At 39.6% G+C, this 21,397-nt stretch overlaps 1 protein-coding gene across 1 annotated transcript in view; it reads right to left on the reverse strand.

Annotated features, from left to right (window-relative positions):
* Positions 1-295: 295 nt before the first annotated feature.
* f8 (coagulation factor VIII, procoagulant component) overlaps positions 296-21,397 on the reverse strand; it is a 40,552-nt gene continuing 19,450 nt past the window's right edge. Inside the window, exons 12-27 of the mRNA XM_088344620.1 lie at positions 20,348-20,489; positions 20,059-20,268; positions 18,466-19,244; positions 18,246-18,391; positions 17,449-17,614; positions 17,164-17,373; positions 13,799-14,009; positions 13,525-13,707; positions 11,760-11,876; positions 9,617-9,688; positions 9,427-9,512; positions 9,123-9,278; positions 7,460-7,604; positions 7,214-7,356; positions 3,916-4,098; positions 296-771 (exon numbers count right to left, since the gene is read on the reverse strand). Coding sequence (XP_088200746.1) covers positions 616-771; positions 3,916-4,098; positions 7,214-7,356; positions 7,460-7,604; positions 9,123-9,278; positions 9,427-9,512; positions 9,617-9,688; positions 11,760-11,876; positions 13,525-13,707; positions 13,799-14,009; positions 17,164-17,373; positions 17,449-17,614; positions 18,246-18,391; positions 18,466-19,244; positions 20,059-20,268; positions 20,348-20,489 — 3,105 coding nt within the window. The 3' untranslated portion in view covers positions 296-615. The remainder of the gene's footprint in view (positions 772-3,915; positions 4,099-7,213; positions 7,357-7,459; positions 7,605-9,122; positions 9,279-9,426; positions 9,513-9,616; positions 9,689-11,759; positions 11,877-13,524; positions 13,708-13,798; positions 14,010-17,163; positions 17,374-17,448; positions 17,615-18,245; positions 18,392-18,465; positions 19,245-20,058; positions 20,269-20,347; positions 20,490-21,397) is intronic.

The raw sequence follows: 21,397 nt of genomic DNA on the forward strand, positions 1-21,397 counted from the left end.
CACATTGTAAAGCGCTTTGGGAGGTCATTGACTTGAAAAGCGCTAGATAAATGCAGACCATTTACCATTTACACAAACTTTTATGTACAAACTTTTATGTCCTGTGGCTCGCCGAAATTCCTCTGTGCTCACGCTAAAGGTTTTGATGCAGGCTAGCAAAATTTGTGAAGTGGAATCCTTTAAGCTCCCGTAGTGCGTTTTTTGTTTTTGAGCTCCATTCAAAATTATATCCACCTTTGGTGGAGAACTTTTACTCACTGACACTTCAAAATATTCAATGATCACTGCATTTCTTCCAAGATTCATTTTATGTATTTTTTTTTCCTTTACCACAGCAGAAAAATACATTACTTTCACTTATACTTTTGTCATTCCATTCCTTTCCTATAAATGACAACAGGCATTCAAACATCCGTCCATTATGGTGTGAACTATTTACACAAGCTTACATTTTGAGGGTGTTCGGATGTCAGAGGCAAAATACTTGAAAAAAGTTAATACAGTTTTTTGTTCATTCCACAACATATGTTATTTTCTTAACAGGGCAAACAGACCCAATACCATTAAGTTTTGTGCAGAGTAAATGTGCATCTTTGTATAGCTGCTTGTTATTCGTTAGCCGTCTTGCTGCGTTTCGCATCCAAGCACTTCCAGGCGCAGGGCGATGTCGTTGACCCAGCCACGAGGTTGAATCCGCAAGTAACGTCCGAATACGGCCGACTCGAAAACAGTGAGGGCCTCCTCATCTGGGTCCGTGTTTCCTGTGTAGATCTAAGGAGGCACAGAAACAAGTATCTTTGAGAAGGAAAACATGAACATTCCTTATACAGTTTTTGGAGCTACTCGTTGCAAAGGGTCGAGTTCCTGGAACGCAATTATTTTTTCTTTGTAACGAGTGCTGTAACACGTTATTGATATCCTTTTGCAACTTGAGTGTCATTACAGCATTGTGCGTTACTTTGTTACTATTTAAAAGAAGAAGAAGAATTACAATGTCTGCCGTTGTTTGAATGTTCCTCCTTTGCTGACGAATGTACTACCCACAATATGCCAGCAATAGAACACTGAACACAACTTTAAATAAGGGTGCGCAAGTTTATATCTACCTACAAAGTACAATTGAATACACATCTGGTGGTGCCGTCTCAAGCACAAGGTACGAGGACACAGAATTTCTCCCTACTGATATACTGATATGCTTATCACCGCTTATACACCCATCCAGGCTGCATTAACAACCAATGCCGGAGTGACTAACCGGGAAGAACGGGAAGAATCGAAGGGCCGTTTCATTTCAAGGTGGAGTTTGGGCTGGCTGAATGAGAAAAATAATTTGAGCATGTAACTGTAACTTGCTCTATCTAACCTTTACTCATGCATTCATTCTCTCGTCAGCTGTTGGCTACATTTAGCCCAACCCAAACATCGTAGCAGATCAGGTGAGTTTTACCATATGGGGAAGTTCTCCCCTCCCAAATTTTAACTTGGTTCGGCCCACAAACTTTTCTGTAGTGGTAAAATATCATAGAACAGCGTGATTCATATGAGTCAGGTACAATGGAGGGCAGAAAGGTGCAAGCCGAAGCCAAAAGAGAAATAGAAACGCATTAAATAAATTCTGTCTTCATTTATTTCACTCATCTTTCACATTTGTGTGTCCTCAGTTGTGTGTTGTGTTATATGTTTGCAGAATTTAGCAGTTAACTACCTTTACCGAGTGTCTCCTCTCACTCGAAAGAGAGACAGCATGTCTCTCTTTAGAGAAGCGACTCTTTTGGCTTGGCTCACTAAAAAAGCCCGTTCTTCAGCTCCCAAAAGCCTCTTCATATTGTTTTTATTGCTTTTATCCATATATTAAGAATTATCGTGTAACATTATGCACAAAAGTACAAATACATCTTAAAAAAAGGAAAAAAAATACTACGAAAAAACAAATAACAGACGAAAAAAATAAAATGAGGGGAAAATGATGGCAAAAAGAGAGAAAACCGAAGAAACAATAATGAAAAAAGTAAAAACAAGTAAATGGCTAGAATAATAAAAACAATACAAGGAAAATGAGAAAAAGGACCAAAAGCAGGGAAAATAAGAGAGAAAATGCTTGAACAAAAATGAGAAGAAAAAAGAAAAGAAAAAAAAAGTTCTCTCACAATATAACCTCACAGATGCCTACCATGTCGTTGGGCTGGCATATATGTTTCCATTGAGCCTTTTAGGTACTCTGGTTGCATGTGAGTGAAGCATCTATGGGTTAAAATGTGTGAAAACTAGGCTAAGAAGCTCACGGTCTCAGGAACTTTTGGATTCTTTCATGCTGATGTACACTGAAAAGGAAATTCTCATACCTTAAAACCAATGACATTGTCATCAACAATGTTGCAGAGACCCGTGCTTTGCTTAGGACGATTTCAATGTTTTAAGTAACCTACTTAAAAAGTGTGTTGTGAAACTACTTCATAAGAGTTAAAAGGGTTTAGTGTAAAGTAAATGTAGGATCTTGGGCCTGGACTCAAAGCTGGTACAAACCCAGCCCAAAAATGTCAATGATTAGGTCGGGCCGGGCTGGGCCAGGCTTCTCTCTTGCCATTTATTTGTTTATTTTTCTTCATGGAGGATCTGCAAGTAATTGTTTGGATGACTACTTTTAACTTCTACTTGAGTGATATTATTCTGAAGTAACTGTACTTTTACTTGAGTAACACGCTTTGGCTCTTCACCTCTGGCGCCAAAGTGCACACTATATTTGAGGGACCGAGCCTGGGGTAAACCCAAAGCTGCACGTTGGCGTTGCATTTCGAGCCGAACGTACTTCAGCCAAAGAAGGCGCTTTGGCGTCGAAGTAGTAGTAGCTCAATAAATAACAACTACCTCATTCTTATTTTACTCCTTTTCATGTTGGCCGTGGACTCAAAAGACCTCCCCCTTCTTTTCAAAGACTCTCCTTCCTTACATTCCCACTGGACCATCAGGCTATGTACACTTTTTATTCGTCAGGACCACCTTTTTTCCCTTTTATTTTCCCATCAAAACAGGCAGAACTGAACATTCATATTTCAACCCAGTTCAAAGAACTCAGGCCTTTGGAATGGGTGGAATGACTGCACTCCCTGATGGACAGGTCCTGGATGTAACCAGGTCTCCCAACAGTGACCACAAATCTACAGGGGATAACAATAAAGTCTAAAAGCATGATGTTTTTGATTCATTTAAGGCTATGTATTGATGAGATTATTTCCCCATAATTAGTAAATGTGTCGTTTGGGGGACATTCCTGCGTACAGATTCACTCCGCCAGATTTCCACCCATTGACTTCAAAACAATCTTAATCAGGGTCCATCGGCCCATCGTCAAATGTCACCCTATCGGGAGGAAGATGACACCTACGACAAAATAGACACCTTCCCCGATAAAAAGGAAGCGTGACTGCTCCTTTGAAAAGAGATGTTGACAACAATTAGCTCTCTTTTCTTCCTGGACTCGCCCGTAAGTAGTCGACCAAACAAGCCTGCATTGCCGTCCTTCACTGACACGCGACGCGGGGCCTACGCTGAAAAACTTCAGAGCACGAAGGAAACTGAACAGCAGAGGCAACTTCAACTAAACTTCACCTTTAAATTGTAAACGTTGTTTGAAAATAGCTAGTTTCTCCAATCAGCACCCCTATATATATATATATATATATATATATATATACACATTATATACACACATAATTTTCTTTAGGAATGTTTACATTTTTTTTCTTGTGCAATTTAAATTGTTTTTGCATTAATATGATAACACCGCTGTGCAACAGTCGTAAGGAAATATCCCTACTTAATTTTTAATTTTTCAAGAAATCTTCTTTCCGGCAAGTTGAGACTTGGAATGCAAATATTCCAAGAAAGGCAAATATGGAGATGAGTGGCATTTACCATTTCCCTTTGCGAGTTCCTGTCCAGCACACTGTTCCACAAGACTCCATCGAGACTGACTGCCACTGAGAATTCTGTGACCATCATCTGTTTTCTGAAGGACTTTGCACCCTGGGTGATGACACCCGTGAGGCGCTTGACTGAAGTCAGGTCCACTTGAAGCCATTCATGAGGGTTGTTCTCCTGGGACGAAGAAGATTTTTTTCTTTAATTTAGGGAGGAAATCAATGGTTGCTTAGCTTCTATAAATGGTGAGCAACCCTCAGCCTTTTTAATCCAACCTGCCAAACCAAAAGATAAAAAAAACAAAAAAAAATTGGTGTCACTCTTGTGTCCATTGTCTCTATGTGTTTCTGTCCATGAAAATATATTTTTCACAATAATTTATACTGCGCCAAACTGAAATGTGTTTTTCCCTGCATTTGCTTTGTTTTCCCATATGTTCTATTTATGTCATACAAATGTCATACAAATGAAACAATTTTGCATTTTTTAACGCATGTTATTAAATTTAATACTTAAAAATGGGAAAAAAATACCACTCTGCTGACTAGAATTAGCTTAGCATTATTAAGTGTAGTTTTCGCATGATTGACTTAAAGCCATCAATGTTTGACTTACTCCGGAGGTGTGGTGGATTTACGAAGCACCCGACATTAATGATAAATAAAGTCCCTATTTGTGGTGTATTTGTAATGTTTGGCAACTTGTGCTAGTGTTTTCACCAAGGTTCACTAACTTACCATGTGACCTTCAAAAACAAGTGCAACAGTATAAAGCCGCAGTATCAAGCGTCTGTGTTGCTTTGTGTGAAAAAGACAAAAGGTATTCAGCTTAAAATAATAAACATGAAAATAACTTGGAAGACTGATAACACACAACTTGATTAGAAAATGACGGGACTTCCCAGAAACAAGTGAAACAATGTTTCTTGACATACTCTGATAAATGTGCGTCAATTCAGCCGACATTACAGACACTGCCACTGGCTGTATTAGCATTACTGCATGGAGTTGCTGAGAAAGCTCATTGCATCAATCCTCTGAATTAAGACATTAAAAAAATATTAATAATGCACTGCAAACAAATATTTTTTTTCTTATTTCAGGTATTATTTTTAGCTGTTGGCGGCATAGCGCACCGCAGTTCGGAGGTCCTTGGTTCAAATCCAGACTATTGGCCTCCCGGAGTTTACATGTTCTCTCTGTGTCTGCGTCATTTCCCCTCACATTCCAAAGACATGCATGCATGCATACCTGTTAACCTGTACGGTTTTGCCGTACAAAGTACGTTTTTTATGCATTTCAAGATGAGTATGACGTACAAGGAAATCTGTACAGAAAAACGCAAATTTGTCAATGATGAGTACCATCCGGTATACACCGACTATCACGCAACGGCAAATCAATCAAGTCAAAGGAGTTCGCCGCGGAAGCCTCTATTTGGGTATGGTTGTTTTTGTTGCAAACGAACCGAGCGGTTTGATGCTACTGTGCACATGCGTCTGCCGCCTGGGGATTTCCCATCATGTATCATCATTAGCTGCACCGCTTATCCTCAGTAGGGTCGCGGGGGTGCTGGATCCCATCCCAGAAATCATCGGGCAGTGGGCAGGGGACATGAACTGGTTGCCAGCCAATCGCGGGGCACACAGGGACAGACAACTCGCTCGCTCATTCACACCTAGGAACAATGTGGACCGGCCAATCCACTTGAAATGCACGTCTTTGGAATGTGGGAAGAAACCAGAGTGCCCGGAGGAAACCCACGCAAACACGGGGAGAACATACAAACTTCGCACAGGAAGTCCGGTAGCTGGATTTGAACCCACACAGGAGGTTTCCAAGACCTTAGAACTGTGTCACACACGCGCTAACCACTGCGCCGCCGTGCTGCCCCCATCATGCATCATTCCGAAAAAAATAATTATGGTGTACGATTATTTTGTATTTTGTACGGGAAAATATGACAGTTTGTACGGGCATGGAGCCGTGGAGGTTAACAGGTATGTGCATGGCAGGTTGATTTGTAACTGCAAATTGAATGAGTGTGAATGGCTGTATGTAGTGATGGCAAAATGAAGCCCCATAAAGCAGTGAAGCTCTGCAGGGAAATGTTTCACACACACGTAGGGCCTTCAAGATGAATCTTTTCTTGAACGCCATAATGTGGACAGAATAATGTGTAACATGCTTAGTGCACGCAATAACATAATGGAGCGAAGATTATTTTCTAAATACAAAAAATAATTATATTTGAAGAGTGTTTTAACAGGAATTTTCAATGTTATCTTGTCAATGCAACAAGTGAAAATGTGAAATAAAGAAAAAAATTCTATTCTATAGCTTATGAATGACTGATATTTCATGTTGAAAATATCTGTGTCTTATTTGTTATTTCAACATCCATTGCAGCCTGATCACCCTGGAAGGGGGATTACCTCATGTGCGGTCCCTTCTCAAGGTTTCTTCATTTTCCTCATGTTTAAGTTTTTGAGTTTTTCCTTCCCCTACTGTAGGTTTTATATCAGGGGGTGGTGTAATAGTAGTCTGAGGTTTGCAATAATGTGTGGTCTGTACAGCCCTTTAGGACTCCATCAAACTGAGGAGTACATCACTAGTTGTCTCTTGTGTGTTCTGCGACTAGCTGGCAACCAGCCCACTGCCCAAAGGTGGCTAGGATGGGCTGCCGCCCACCTACTGTGGATAAGCGGTGCAGAAAATGGAATGATGGATTTGGCTGTTGTCAGGATAAACTGAACATTTAACTTTTGTGATTAGTTGTTAGCTTTGGTCTTGTTTAGCATTCCTTTGCAGGTCAGTAGCTGCAACAAACACAACATTAGAAACGAGCATTAACATCCATCATTCTCTTATGGTCGCAAGGGTGCTTAGGCACATCTCAGCAGTCCTCGGGCAGTAGGCAGGTGACACCCTGAACTTTTCGCTAGTCAGTCGCAGGGCTCACAAAGACAGACAACTCAATCGCTCTCATCTTCACACCCAAGGACAATTTGGACAATCCAAAAAACCTGATATGCATGTCTTTGGAATGTAGGAAGAAACCGGAATGCCCGGAGGAAACCCACACAAGCACAAGGAGAACATGCAAACTCCACACAGGAAGGTTTGATCCCATGACCTCATTTTCAGCCCCAAATTGAATAAGTTAAGTCATTTCAAGTCATTTTATTGGTATACCCCTTAGTCACAAAGAGTCTCAAAGGGCTGCACAGGTTATTGCAAACCAAGATACTGGCTATCAGTAACAAGGTGCATTGTATTGCAAATGACTCCACCTGGGGTCTCCAAGCATTGGCCGCACCCTGCTGATGGAGCCGGGCGAGGCTGGGGCTCCAGGTGCGCAGCATTGATGTTAGAGTGGAGGACGCTGTTATGTTTGTGATCAGTCCGCTCCTGAGGCCCAGTGGATTTGAGCAACCTGCACACAGCCGCAAATACAAATGATGTAATGCCCCTCCCTGATCCTGAGTTACAGTATACAGTTATGCAGTTAGTACAACAAAACAAACACTAAAGCTCACTGTTGAGGTCGCAGCCCAGCAGCTCCAGTCGCAGTGCAGGCCTCAGCATGAAACTTTCGGGGTGAATCCTTATGTAGCGGGCCACGAACGGAGGGACAAACTGGTTATGCTTCACTTTGGAGTTGTCCATGTTCCCGTGAAACATCTTTATATGTCACAGAAACGTTTAAAATGTGTTACATTTCTCAATAAAAGTAGTTATACAGAGAAATATTTTTTAAAATTCTGCATAAAATACAGTATTTTCTTGTATTTTGCATATAATCTGCAATGCATCGGGGCAGGGCTTCGCAAACCTTTTGAGTCACGGGCCACATTTAGTTCAATAATTTGGCAAAGGGCCAGGAAGAAAAAGCATTTGAAATGAAATGAAATGATCTGCATTTTATATAGCGCTTTTCAAGTCAATGACTTCCCAAAGCGCTCTACAATGTGCTCCACATTTCCCAATAGCGGCCTTGCAGCCATGTAAGGCGCTAACCTGCTTATTGGGGGTATTAGGGGTTCAGTGTCTTACCCAAGGACACTTCGACATGTAACACGGACGAGCCGGGATTCGAACTGGGATCCCTTGATCCCAAGACGAGCGCTCTACCTCCTGAGCTACTGCTCATTTTCTTTTTTGTATCTATCAATATAGTCTCAAATCTGATATCAATACATGAGGGAAAAAGTTGTAGGCTTATTAAGAAGAAATATCTTTTGCAATTTTTGCACATTCCATCCAGGCAAAAATAAAAAAGGTTAACAAAATGGAAATAAGTTATTTTTAGAATAGCAGGGATGATATGCATTTATGATTAAACAAAGATGCAGACATTTATAGTTACATGCTATTTTTTATGTTGTCTGTATACAACCACTTTAATCAAACTGGTTTTAAAACAATTGGGATTCAAGCAAAGTAATAAATATTGTCCTATTTAAATAAATAACTGTAAAAGCCGTTGTTTGCCCACCCTACATTAGGGTAACACAATATAAATTACCCTGCTGTATAAATCTGCAGTGAAAAACTGTAGGAAAAGATTTCTATGAGTAATCCACAAATCTACCAAACATAATTGTTGGATTAATTAGGTTATCTAAAATTCTACTATTAGCCAGAAAAAAATATGAGTATTTTACAGAACAGTATTAACTGATTTACAATACAATATTTTCCAGGTAGTAATACAGTATAATGCTGTAAAACTAATTACAGTAACAAACCAGATAGAACTTTACAACTTTACACAGTTAAAAAAATTGGATGTTGAAAAAAAGAATGTAAAAAAAAATGTAAATTTGCAATAATACATATAACAGTGTGTACAGTAAATGTTTGCTATAATGCAGTTTAGTTTTCACGGTTTCACTACTTCACAAATTGCATCGAGCATTGTGTTCTGCATTCTGATTGGCTATAGTAGATATTAGTTAAAATAAATGAATGAATACAGTATGGTTTATGCAGTACATTCATTCATTAAATAAATACTTAAGCCTGTAAATGTTTTATTTTCAGTTTCAATTTATAATAGAGTTTCTAACTTCATAATACCTCTAAAAAAGTTAAGCCTTCTGCTATACGGACATAACCCTTGCGTAAAACAAGGAACTACTGAATTTAGGCTTAAATCATAAATGGAATCAAAGCAAAAAGGGTGAAACTATAATGTACTTTTGGCCGTCCGGTGTCATTCCCTTGGTAGGTGATCCACGTTTCCTGGTCCATGCTGTAAGCAACGACAAAAAGAGAGATGTAGTGCTCTCTCAACCATGCGCTTACTCCCTGCGTCTCGATGCCGTGCAGAAGGGTCGGCTTCAGCAAGTCCACCTGATGAAACATTAGTCATATACAATGAAGGGCTTTTTTCTGCATGTTAAATTGATTAATAAGTAATATCACCCTGCGACCCTAATAAGGATAAGCGGTACAGCTAATGAGATGAGAAGTAATATAATCGGTTGCCAGCATGTTCAACCTGTATCCATGAGGATTTGTCGGTACCAATCCAAGCATTGATGATTCCTGACTGGTGCAGTCTCGCCAGTTGGGGCCCCCAATTGCCTGCGCAAACACAAAAATAAAAATTAAATATGATCAACCTTACAAATGAAGAAAATTCTTCTCAATGTACTCTGTGCAATATAAATATTATCTTAACCTTTTACCTATGTGGTCTGAAGCAGTGATCTGTGAATCATCAATGTTTCCAGATTCCATTCCCAGCGGTAAGGCACATCCTGCAAGAGAATATTAACTTTAGGTTAGGTTTTATTGGCGTGGAGGCTGCAGTGCCTCTGACTTTGGTGTTGAGAACAGCAAAGATAATCATCGTGACTTCTTTCCCTCCCATTCAGGACATTGGCCCGAAGTGCCGCCTAAACCTTGCCAAAAAAAATCGTTAGGGAGCCCTTAAACCCCAGTAATACTTCTAGCGTCTGGTAAGAGGTTCAACAGTATGCGGTGCAGGATCACCAGGTACTGAAACAGCTTTGTCCATCTGGGCATTAAACAGTTAAACGATCAATTAAGCAAGCCAACCTATCTGCCAAAACTGCCCATCTGTTTTTCTTTGCACAACAGGCAGTTCCCATAGTACCTATCCACTCACTGCACATTTGACCTATGGCTAAGCTCTGCCCTCAAACGTAATGAGCCAATCACAGTACACCTAGTGAACCCATATAATGAGACATTATGAGCTCCCTCGTCCATAGAAATGCATTGCAGTTCATCAGTTTTTGTTTTTTGTTAGTTAGTTTGTATGTTTTTTTTGTACATTTTAAACTTTAAAAAGGTCAGACGGTATGCATGGAGTACATGCAAATCTAGATAGATAGATAGATAGATAGATAGATAGATAGATAGATAGATAGATAGATAGATAGATAGATAGATAGATAGATAGATAGATAGATAGATAGATAGATAGATAGATAGATAGATAGATAGATAGATAGATAGATAGATAGATAGATAGATAGATAGATAGATAGATAGATAGATAGATAGATAGATAGATAGATAGATAGATAGATAGATAGATAGATAGATAGATAGATAGATAGATAGATAGATAGATAGATAGATAGATAGATAGATACTTTGTTCATCCCCGAAGGGAAATTCACATTTCCAGCAGCATCCCTGAGCTGAGAACAATCGAGAACAATCGAAAATAACACGGGAGCTGCTGGAGTGGCTGCCATTCGTGACGGCGCCGGAAGAAAAGATTCAATTTGAATCATGTACAAACAAACAAACAATTGAATCATGTACAAATAAACAAACAAACAAAATATTCATGTTTCAATAAGTGGAGTGTTAATAAAATGGGGGGAAAATAATTTCTGATACTGATATAACCAGGTAAAACAAATTTTAAGTTACCTGTCCAAATGAATGTTGTGCCATCTCACCTTTCCCACTCTCTAATAAGAAGTATCCAGAGAAGCTGGGCGATGGTGTGTATTTTTACCCAAGTTAGGTTAATTAAATGAAGGTAAATTACATATTTTACCCAGCACTGCATGAACAACGCTGATCCTCTATATTGTTGTTTAAGATAGTGATGACGATCAGACAGGGTTTATCACATTTACATTGTGACCTGTAAATTTTTGCCTGAATCTGGAGAATTTCATCAAACTTTTCAACAATTGAATTATTAATATATCCATCCAATGTATAGTTCAGGCTTTTTTGGTGACTTTGAGATGATATGTGATCTTTCTGGGCCATAAAGCATCAATTGCCTCCTTTAAAATGCCTCCTACTGTGACACTTGCCACACAGAAAGTTGAATGTTTGCCCGAGTTGGTAATAGCACATCTGTTCACCGCACTATTGTACTATGCACTGTACTGTGTTGTCAGTAGGTATGTTTACCTGACTTGTTATTTCGCACATCCATCCCAGATGTTTCTTTTGCGCCACTGTACAGTATGCAGCTAAAAATATCTAGCTACTATTGCACATCCATATATATTTTTTAATTTGTGTATTGTGCAGGCTGAATGTATCAACATTTCGTTCTATCTACATGTGTACCAGAATGACAATATATCTGAAAAGTATGTCTGAATCTAAATCATAATCATGCACATGCATTCACTGACCCCCAAAAATGTAAATTTAGCAATTTTGATTGTCACTGCATCATACCTACAGTAAATATTCGAACCAATTTTGGACGACATTTTCCTCCAATGTGAAAGTGAATGAATACAACATTAATCAGAGATTCCCAGACTTGTTGTTTTTTGTTTTTGTTTTTGACGTTAACAGTCAAATGAGGATTGATACTCCCACCTGGATCATAGACCAATAATTTAGCTCTCATTCCGGCCAGTTGGTAGTCTCCGACAGTGCACTCAACCAGCCATGTTCCGAGTCTGAGGGGGATCATCTCCACAGTGCCAAATACACCTAAATTGAGCAGATAAAAGATATTACGAAGTAAGACCAAATTCAATGACAAACTCTTTATTTCTCTTACAACATTTAGAAGACGTAAAACTTTGCTGGGAGTTTTGATGTACAGAACTGGGCACATCTGGCAATTCACTCACTAAAAATGGACCCCTAAAATAGCAGTTATAGGTAGGGGTTCAGGGGTGACTATATGATAGTCAACACATTGAAACGATGTGGGTTTTTGTATGGAACAGTCTGCTGGAGGTCTGCAGGGACCCTTGATATTTTTGACAGAAGGCTCAAGACCCGCATTTTCAAAGTGGCCTTTAATTGATCTGTTTGGTTTTGATCTGTTTAAATTCTCATCTTTTACATTATAATACCTTACATTTATTCCATACTTTTATGTTTTATTCGACAGTAGTTTGTATATTTAATTTCTATTTTTATATTTCAGTGTTTGGGGGTACCACACTGGTAGGGTGTGACTCAAAGGCTGAAAATCTCGGGGCCATCGGCTGCCATCAATATCAGCCTCCCTCAGGTCCCTTTCCTCACATGGCTAGTCTGTGCCTTGCCATCACCATATTTTATATCTATCACTACTTATTTTGATTTTATTGTATTTTCCCATCGTGTGTGTATGTTTATGAGTTGTTTTGGGTTGTCAAGGACGGAGGGGTAGGGGATTTTTTTTTTTTGGTGGGGATTTTACCTTCTTGTTGTATGCTAAATGTTTTTATACAGCAATTTGAGTGGCATTTTTTTGCCTGAAAAGTGCTTTACAAATAAATTTGATTTGTTTTTTGTACAATTTCTTTGCATCATTTATTACAACAGATTTCAATTAGGTGGAAATGAGATTTTAAAAGAGATTCTAAAATGATTTTTTTTAATGTTTATTATTATTGTTCTTATTATTTTGAATAATCAATATTTAAAAGTTAAGAAAAATCAACAGAGGTGTTGTGATGAAAAGGTTGATAGAAGCCACTTTGAATGGCCAGGAATCAATTAAATTCAAACCAAAAGTAAAAACATCCTTTTATAAATGTGCTTATCCTTAGTAGGGTCACGGGGGCACTGGCGCCCATCCCAGGTATCTTTGGGCAGTAGGCAGGGGACACCCTGAACTGGTTGCCAGCCAGTCGCAGGCAGAGACAGACAACCATTCATACGCTGGGGACAATTTGGAGTCACCGATTAACCTACGGATGCATGTTTTGGGAATGTGGGATGAAACCCACGCAGGCACGGGGGGAACATGCAAAATCCACAAAGGAAGGCCGTTGGGTGGATCTGAACCCATGACCTCAGAGCTGGTCACGGACACGCAAACCACTGATTCGTCGTTCCGCACCAAAAAAAAAAAAGATTTTAAAAAAAAGATAACATAAGATCACTGTCACACATTGGATCACTCCTGAGTGCGCTAAATTCCGAGCAGCTATTATTGGCTAACCGATGTCACATTATGGTCCGCAGCCAGTGATGGCCACTTGTCATTGCATATGGACATGATAAGTCGTGTGTCTTGACCACCGCTGCAGTGGCTCCACCGAACCCCTGAGACTGACTCACCTTACCCCAAGAGTTCGGTCAATCCAGGTCAAGAACCACTGTACTAAACTTATCATTTTGAGTATCGTTGCGTACTTACCTGGGAAGAGATTAAAAACTCCCATGCGATGTTCCTCTTCAGTGTGCAGTGTGAAAGGTAAACCATGGAAGTGCACAGCATGGTACTCTCCATCACTTCCTACATTCAAAAGGTGCCAGGCGACTCGCTGCCCCTGGGCAACCAAAAGGCCGGGAAGTGTCCCCGCCTCATAGCCATTTATTGCTATGGAGAAAAAATATAAAACATTTTTCTGATTAATGTATATCAACATTCACAGGAGGTACTCGGACCTCAATATCAAAACATTCCCTACTTGCAAACTTATTTTTGATGACCTTGCATGGGGGGGCACAATACTTCTTGAGATTCTCCTCCAGATACCAGCTTTTGGTCTCGTCAAATGTGTGGAATAAGAGACTGAAATCCTGAATGGTTTGTCTGACAGCAGAGTTTTCAACTGGCAGCAAAGTGTCAGCCTTGCATACAAGCAGGGGGCCGATTAGACCCGAGTGAACGTCCCTCTCCTGGCACAGCAACACAAAAATGTATGAAAATCAGACAAATAAATCTTTCAGTAAGGTTTTTCAAACCTCCCTTTTCATGTATACACACACACACACACACATATATATATATATATATATATATATATATATATATATATATATATATATATATATATATATATATATATATATATATATATATATATATATATATATATATATATATATATATATATATGCTGGACTGTCTCAGAAAATTAGAATATTGTGATAAAGTTCTTTATTTTTTATTTTCTGTAATGCAATTAAAAAAACAAAAATGTCATACATTCTGGATTCATTACACATCAACTGAACTATTTCAAGCCTTTTATTATATTAATATTGCTGAATTTGGCTTACAGCTTAAGAAAACTCAAAAATCCTATCTCAAAATATTAGAATACTTCCTCAGACAGAGTAAAAAAATAATTTTATAACAGCAAAACTAAATCAAACATCTGAAAATGTCCATTGATGCACTCAGTACTTGGTTGGGAATCCTTTTGCACGGATTACTGCATCAATCCGGCGTGGCATGGAGGCAATCAGCCTGTAGCATTGCTGAGGTGTTATTGATGCCCAGGATGCTTCGATAGCGGCCTTCAGCTCATTTGCATTTGTAGGTCTGGTGTCTTTCATCTTCTTCTTAACTATACCCCACAAATTCTCGATGGGGTTCAGGTCAGGGGAATTAGCAGGCCAATCAAGGACAGTGATGCCATGGTCAGTGCACCAGTGACTGGTGGTTTTGGCACTGTGAGCAGGTGCCAGATCATGCTGGAAAATGAAATCCTCATCTCCATAGAGCTTTTCAGCAGATGGAAGCATGTAGTGCTCTAAAATCTCTTGGTACACAGTTGCATTTACTCTGGACTTGATGAAACACAGTGGACCAACACCAGCAGCTGACATGGCTCCCCAAGCCATTGCTGACTGTGGGAACTTCACACTGGATTTCAAGCAACTTGGATTTTGCTCCTCTCCAGCCTTTCTCCAGACTCTGGCGCCTTGACTTCCAAATGAAATGCAAAACTTGCTTTCGTCTGAAAAGAAGACTTTGGACCACTCTGCAACTGTCCTGTGCTTCTTCTCCATAGCCCAAGTCAGACGCTTCTTCCGTTGTCTTGAGTTCAGAAGTGGCTTGACCATGGGAATACGGCTATTGTAGCCCATTTCCCGGACACGTCTGTGAACTGTGGCTTTTGATACCTGGACTCCAGCTTCAGCCCACTGTCTTTGAAGCTCCCCCAAATTCTGGAAGCGGCTCTTCTTCACAATTTTGTTAAGGCTGCGGTTATCTCTCTTGGTTGTGTTGCGTTTCCGGCCACATTTTTCCGTTCCAACAGACTTTTTGTGGATATGCTTTGAAACTGCACTTTGTGAAAAAGCCTGCTCTTTGAGAAATTTCCTTTTTGTGTCTTACCCTCCTGATGGAGGGCATCAATGATGGTCCTCTGGACAGCAGTCTTCCCCATACTTGTGATTTAGTTTACTGAACCAAGCTGAGTGTTTTTAAGGCTCAGGAAACCCTTGCAAGGTGTTTCGACTTATTTAGATGATTCAGGTGATTAGTTGAATAGCCTACTTGTATACATTTCTATGATATTCTAATATTTTGAGATAGGATTTTTGAGTTTTCTTAAGCTGTAAGCCAAATTCAGCAATATTCAAATAATAAAAGGCTTGACATAGTTCAGTTGATGTGTAATGAATCCAGAATGTATGACATTTTTGTTTTTTTAATTGCATTACAGAAAATAAAGAACTTTATCACAATATTCTAATTTTCTGAGACAGTCCAGTATATATATACATAGATATATATGCAGCCCCATTGGCCCTGCCCGTGTGTGTCACGGTTGCCATGCAATTGGCCCCACCCGTGTTGTGCCAGCTGCGGTTCGTTTGGAGATTGACTTTCTGTGTATATAAAGCTCAGCGTTCTCTTGCTTCAGGGTCAGCCCGTCAGTGAACTTCTGCCCCACAAGGCATGGGTTCTGTCCTGTTTTCCTGTCAACGAACTTCTGCCCCACAAGACGTAGGTTCTGTCCTGTTTTCCTGTCAACGAACTTCTGCCCCACAGGATGTGGGTCCTGTCCTGTTTTCCTGTGATATCTGCCGTCCGATATTGTTCCTGTTTACTTTTGTACTGTTTCGGGTTCCAGTTTTGTTTTCCGTTTATTCTTGTCTTGTTGGTTAGTTTCTCCAGTTTTGGTTCCCGTCTAGTTTCTCCTGTTTATTTTCGTTACCCTGATTTGTTATCAATCTCGTAGATCTCTGGCGTCCTTCCATGCCAGACTGTCTTCCTAACGTGCATGACTCCCCATTTCCCATAAAATAAAAAGCTTGTGTGAGAACGTCTCTAGATTGGGTCCTGTATCTGTTCTGGTTCTGACAAGCGCAGTCATTAGGGCGTGTGCGGCACAGTTCTGAGGTCACCAGATCGAACCTTCCTGTGGGGTGTTTGCATGTTCTCCCCGTGCTTGCGTGGGTTTCGTCCGGGCACTCTGGTTTCCTCCCATTCTAAAAACATGCATGTCAAGTTAATTGGCCGGTCCAAATTAGGTGTGAATGAGTGAGTGAGTTGTTTGTCTCTGTGTCCCCTGCGACTGGCTGGCAACCAGTTCAATTGTTTTTTGTATTACAAAAACATGTTTCAAGAAAAATATGTTAAAATGATGTATAGTAATAAACACAACACTTTAAAATGAGCCAAATTATCATTAATGGGATAAAGATTTATGTAGGTTAAAAGAAAATGCTGTGATTTGTATGCATGCTTTTTAGAATTTGTTTTAAAATATCAGTGTCCATTTGAGAACCAATGCTTTGGCTTCTTTACACGTTTGATGTAATTGACAGCTATGGTTGTCATACCAATTTACCCTTTCCCTAAATGAGTGAACCTGTGAGTAATAGAGTTTAGAAGGTAATACAGTATTGGGTAATCTTAGATGTCTAAAACAGCCCCAGTGGGTGGCACTTTCATAGATCATTTCTCCAACTGTTGCAGAGAGTTGCTCTGATAAATACATCATGGCATTCTGTGAGTAAATACATATATTTCTTCTGAAATATTTAAATTCAAATTATGATTATGAATGTTGTCAATTTCATAATCAGTGCATACCTTGTCGACAGTGGAATAATACGCTCCAGCCTTGCAATCGAATTCAGTGTCGGTGGGACCTTGTTTCTCTGTGATTCTCCAGCTATATGTGCGAGCTTCTCCGGGTGGGACAGGATCCCCTGGGGCATCAGTTGAAAGGGCATCAGCACGATCATAAACTCCCTGAAGGTGAAACGAGTATGGCCTCGACGCTTTGTTTTTGAATGTGACCTTGAACAAAACGGATGATGTGAACAAAATTTACTGCTTCTGTTTGTTTAATTTAATGTAAAATATTCCACTTACAGTGAGGAACTCTTTAACTTTTACTTTGATGAACGGCCCCATGATTCCCAAGTGCCTATCAAGTTCTCCTCTGCTGGCAGGTTTCCGAAATTGTTTGTCAATGTAGAGCGTATACACCACCTTTTTGTACTCTGGCAGGAGCTTTATTATCCCTTGAGGCATCTCTCTGGAGTAAAGAAGGTACATTAGTTCATTTGCTTGTACTAATCCAGAAACATTTTCATTTTACAGCAACGTTACAATTTTAAATGTTGAATGAGACTACAATAATTCACAGCCATTGATGGGTCTTGATGCTAAAAAAGTATTTAAACTGGGTTTGCAGTGAATAAGTTACTTTAATTATTACATATACATTAATAAATTATGAGGTAAAAATGTACGCAACACACTGTGACCCAAAAATGGGTTGCTTGGTTGAAAACAACAATATGGCAATTTTGCGCTAAAACCACCAACATCATGTTGTGTAAAGCAACAATAAAATACAATTGTACATTAACTTAAAATACATAAGGTTTTACTCTACAAAATGTATTAAATCGTCTTGTAAAACAAACCCTTAATTTGGTAGTTTTGCACAAAACGTACTTTAAAAAAATGTATGAATTTGATTTAAACTAAAATGAAATTACCAGTAATTTAAATTGATTTTTTAGTGGTTGACTTGGTCTATTTAACCCGACTTCCAATGTTTGACCTGGTAAAGAGACATGGTCCCTTTGGCGGTTTTACGAAAAGAAAAATAATGTTCCCATAATCATATTCATAACCTAAAACACAGCATTCCGTCCTACCCATATTGGATTGGATGAGAAGCTTTTTTGAAGCCATAGTCCCAGCCGATCTCCTCTGCTGCAATGTAAAAGTGGCGATAAATTGTTTTTCTAGAGCGTAAGTCAATTTTGTCCAAGCCTTTCAAATTGGATGTGTTATTCTCCTCCTGTAATTGTGACAACCAATTTTGTGTTAAAGTAATTAAGCGGACACACCACATTCATCGTAAGGCTACATCACCACTTGGCTGTAGTCGTCATAATCCAAAGACGTGTTGATTGTTGTGTCTTTTGTCGCCGTAGAATCAGAGTCCATTTGCAGCGAAACAACAGGGAGTTCCTCAGAAACACTCTCAATGTGGCTTTCTCTAAGGATTTTGTCCATTTCCAATGAAATGCTCTCTGTTAAAAGACTCTTCATGAGGTTTGCATTTTTGCCCGGAATAATCTCGTTGCTCTCTTCTCTCGTTACATTGATTTCAAGCAGGTTCACCCCAATATCTACATCTGTTACGTTCTTTTTAGTTTCCCCTCCTGACTGCCAGTTTGGGTCATTGCCTTCAGCTCCGCCGTCTGCAGAACCATAGTCATCATGTGTCCAGTTTCCCTTGACTTGTCTTCCCGGCCTTCGACTTCTTACATGGTCAGTCTTGTTCGAATTGGCGAACCACTCCTCGTTTCTTTGTAACTCTTTCAAGATATCAGTTGGGATTCCTTCTTCTAATGCATCCACGCTCGCAATAGGCACCCTTTTCCGATGACACATTTTGTCTCCTTTCACGGTCCACTCTGTATCGCTGTCAATGTCATCGTGACTGGCAGTGATGTTTTTGCACACCCATATTGCCGTATTCTGGGGTCTCCTGCTCCTTGGCAGCATATCCATGCAGTTGGTGACGTCGTCAATGTCCTCGTCTCGGTCGACTGTCCTGTCTCCGAGGTTGCATGTACAAACGCTGTAACGAACCGTCAATCCCTGACGCTTGAGTTTGGCATCATAGGCGCTAATCTCCCACTCCCCTTGTGAGAGGAAGAAGAGAACGTTATCAACCAATGGTTCTTGACAGTGTTGGCAGTCACACATTTCAAAGTAACGCATTCCTAGAACGCTATCCCTTTTCTCAGTGACGAGTACTGTAACACGTTATTAATATAATTTTGTAACTCAATGGTCATTTGCAACATGGTGTGTTATTTCGTTACTTTTTTTAAGTAAACATTGATTATAATGTCTCCTAAATATTTACGGTTCTTCCTTCTCTTACAAAGCAACATACAGCAACATACTCAAACCGCGAGTAACAAAGCACTTAAGGTCAATAGAGGGTGGGCATGTTAATATCTACTTATAAAAGTACAACTAAATACGTCTCAAGCACAAAGTACAAGATTGCAGAATGTCTCCCTTTTGATATTCTGATATTCTCCCTACTCTATATATTCACATCCAAAGAAATAAACTCGGCTCTTTATCTTTATTGGCTAATCAATTAATTAGTTGTTTGACCACCCAAATTACGTGACAAGCTCTCAAGATTGCATAAGCCAAGAAAAATGATGGGTTCACTGCTTCAATAGGTTGGTGTACAGGTGTTCTTCTATTTCTTTCATTCTGTGCCTATTTTAAACACCTTTAGTAGGTTGGCTTCAATGTGAGTGTACACAGTAATTTCCAACTATATATTTACTTTTAGAGTAACGCGCTGGGTCAGTAACCTGGGGAGGTAACACTAGAAAATGTAACGACCGGTACTCTTTTTTTTTCAGTAATGCGCCCAACACCTTGATCATTATCTTTGACAATTGACTCAGGACGTCACATTTTATTGATTACCTGGCATGTCCATCTGCATGACGATGGTCGTGCTAGCCATTGGAAAAAGGGTGACGACAGACCGAGAGACACCGTTATACTGAAAGAGATTTCCAGTAAAGTAAACTGACAGGAAGTCGCTCCTGGTGCCAACGTTGGCCACGTGCCAGAAGGCGACGTCGGTCTCACACATAAAGAAATGCTGCCTACTAAACAAGATGCCGTTTATACCTGGAATATAGAGATGATGTAAAACAGTTTTTGAATCTTTGTCCTGACTCAGAAGAGTCAAAATGTACGGTGAACTCACTGTGGATGATGTTGGAGTTATATAGTTCCGAATTTGTGGTTTCGGAAGAGTTGTGGTGTTTGGGAATGTTTTCGTCCACATACCAACTTTGGTTCTCATCAAAAGTAGCAAACATAACACTCCGTTCTATATCAGGGGCCACCTGCAACGGTAGATAATGACTTAAAAAACAATTATAAAACAAAACGGAAAAATATTGCCAAAGGGATACGTTAAAGGTGGTGTCTGCACATGAAATTTTGCTACTCCCTGCCACCATCTCCCCGCTTAAAGTCAAGATAGCAGCCTCGGTCAGCCCATTCCTCGAGTAATACCTTTGAGCCAAGCCAAGTCCTTAAGTGTCTTGAAACATTTAATCAGTCCGGTGGGACTTTAAGCGTTTCAAATATGGATTTTGGGGACTATAAATTACATTATTTTCATAGTTTGTCCGGGGTTGGGACTTTTACACCGGGTGAAACTTATATGTGATATTCGCACACATTATTACCGGGTTTTATCATTTCACAGGTTATTTTAACATTAAACCACAGGAGGGCGCTCAAGCCCTGTGTTAATAATATCAACCTTGCCATGTCGTGCCAAAAACTGTCCCCCTGCGTTAAATGCCACCCTTAGCATAGCATACGTCACACGCGAAAAAGTCACTAAAATTACTTGTATCTTTTTTGGGGAGAACTGTAATTGAACGGTAAAGCACAGAATATTTGCATTTTGTATAAAAAAACTCCTTTGAGTTAGGTTGAAAATATTTACTTTGGCAAAATAGTACCACTTTTACTTTACCAATCGGGAAACGAATGTTCAGAAGATAAGAAGTCATTTCTGCTACATAAATATTTTCAACGTGCTCAAAAGGGATTTCTATAAAAAGTGCAAATGCTCTGTGCTTCACTCTTCTATTACGTTTCCCCCATAATCAGATATAAAGTCGTTTTTGTGATATTTGCACTAGTGATGTATGCGCACTCCTGCCAAGGGGGACGCGTCATGTTGGGGGGCATTCTTTGGTATAACACTTGTTTTTGAGGGATACTATTCTTCACAACA

The sequence above is a fragment of the Urocampus carinirostris genome, chromosome 9 (genome assembly GCF_059441175.1).
Source record: "Urocampus carinirostris isolate Australia breed hairy pipefish chromosome 9, RoL_Ucar_1.0, whole genome shotgun sequence".
Taxonomy (NCBI): Eukaryota; Metazoa; Chordata; class Actinopteri; order Syngnathiformes; family Syngnathidae; genus Urocampus; species Urocampus carinirostris.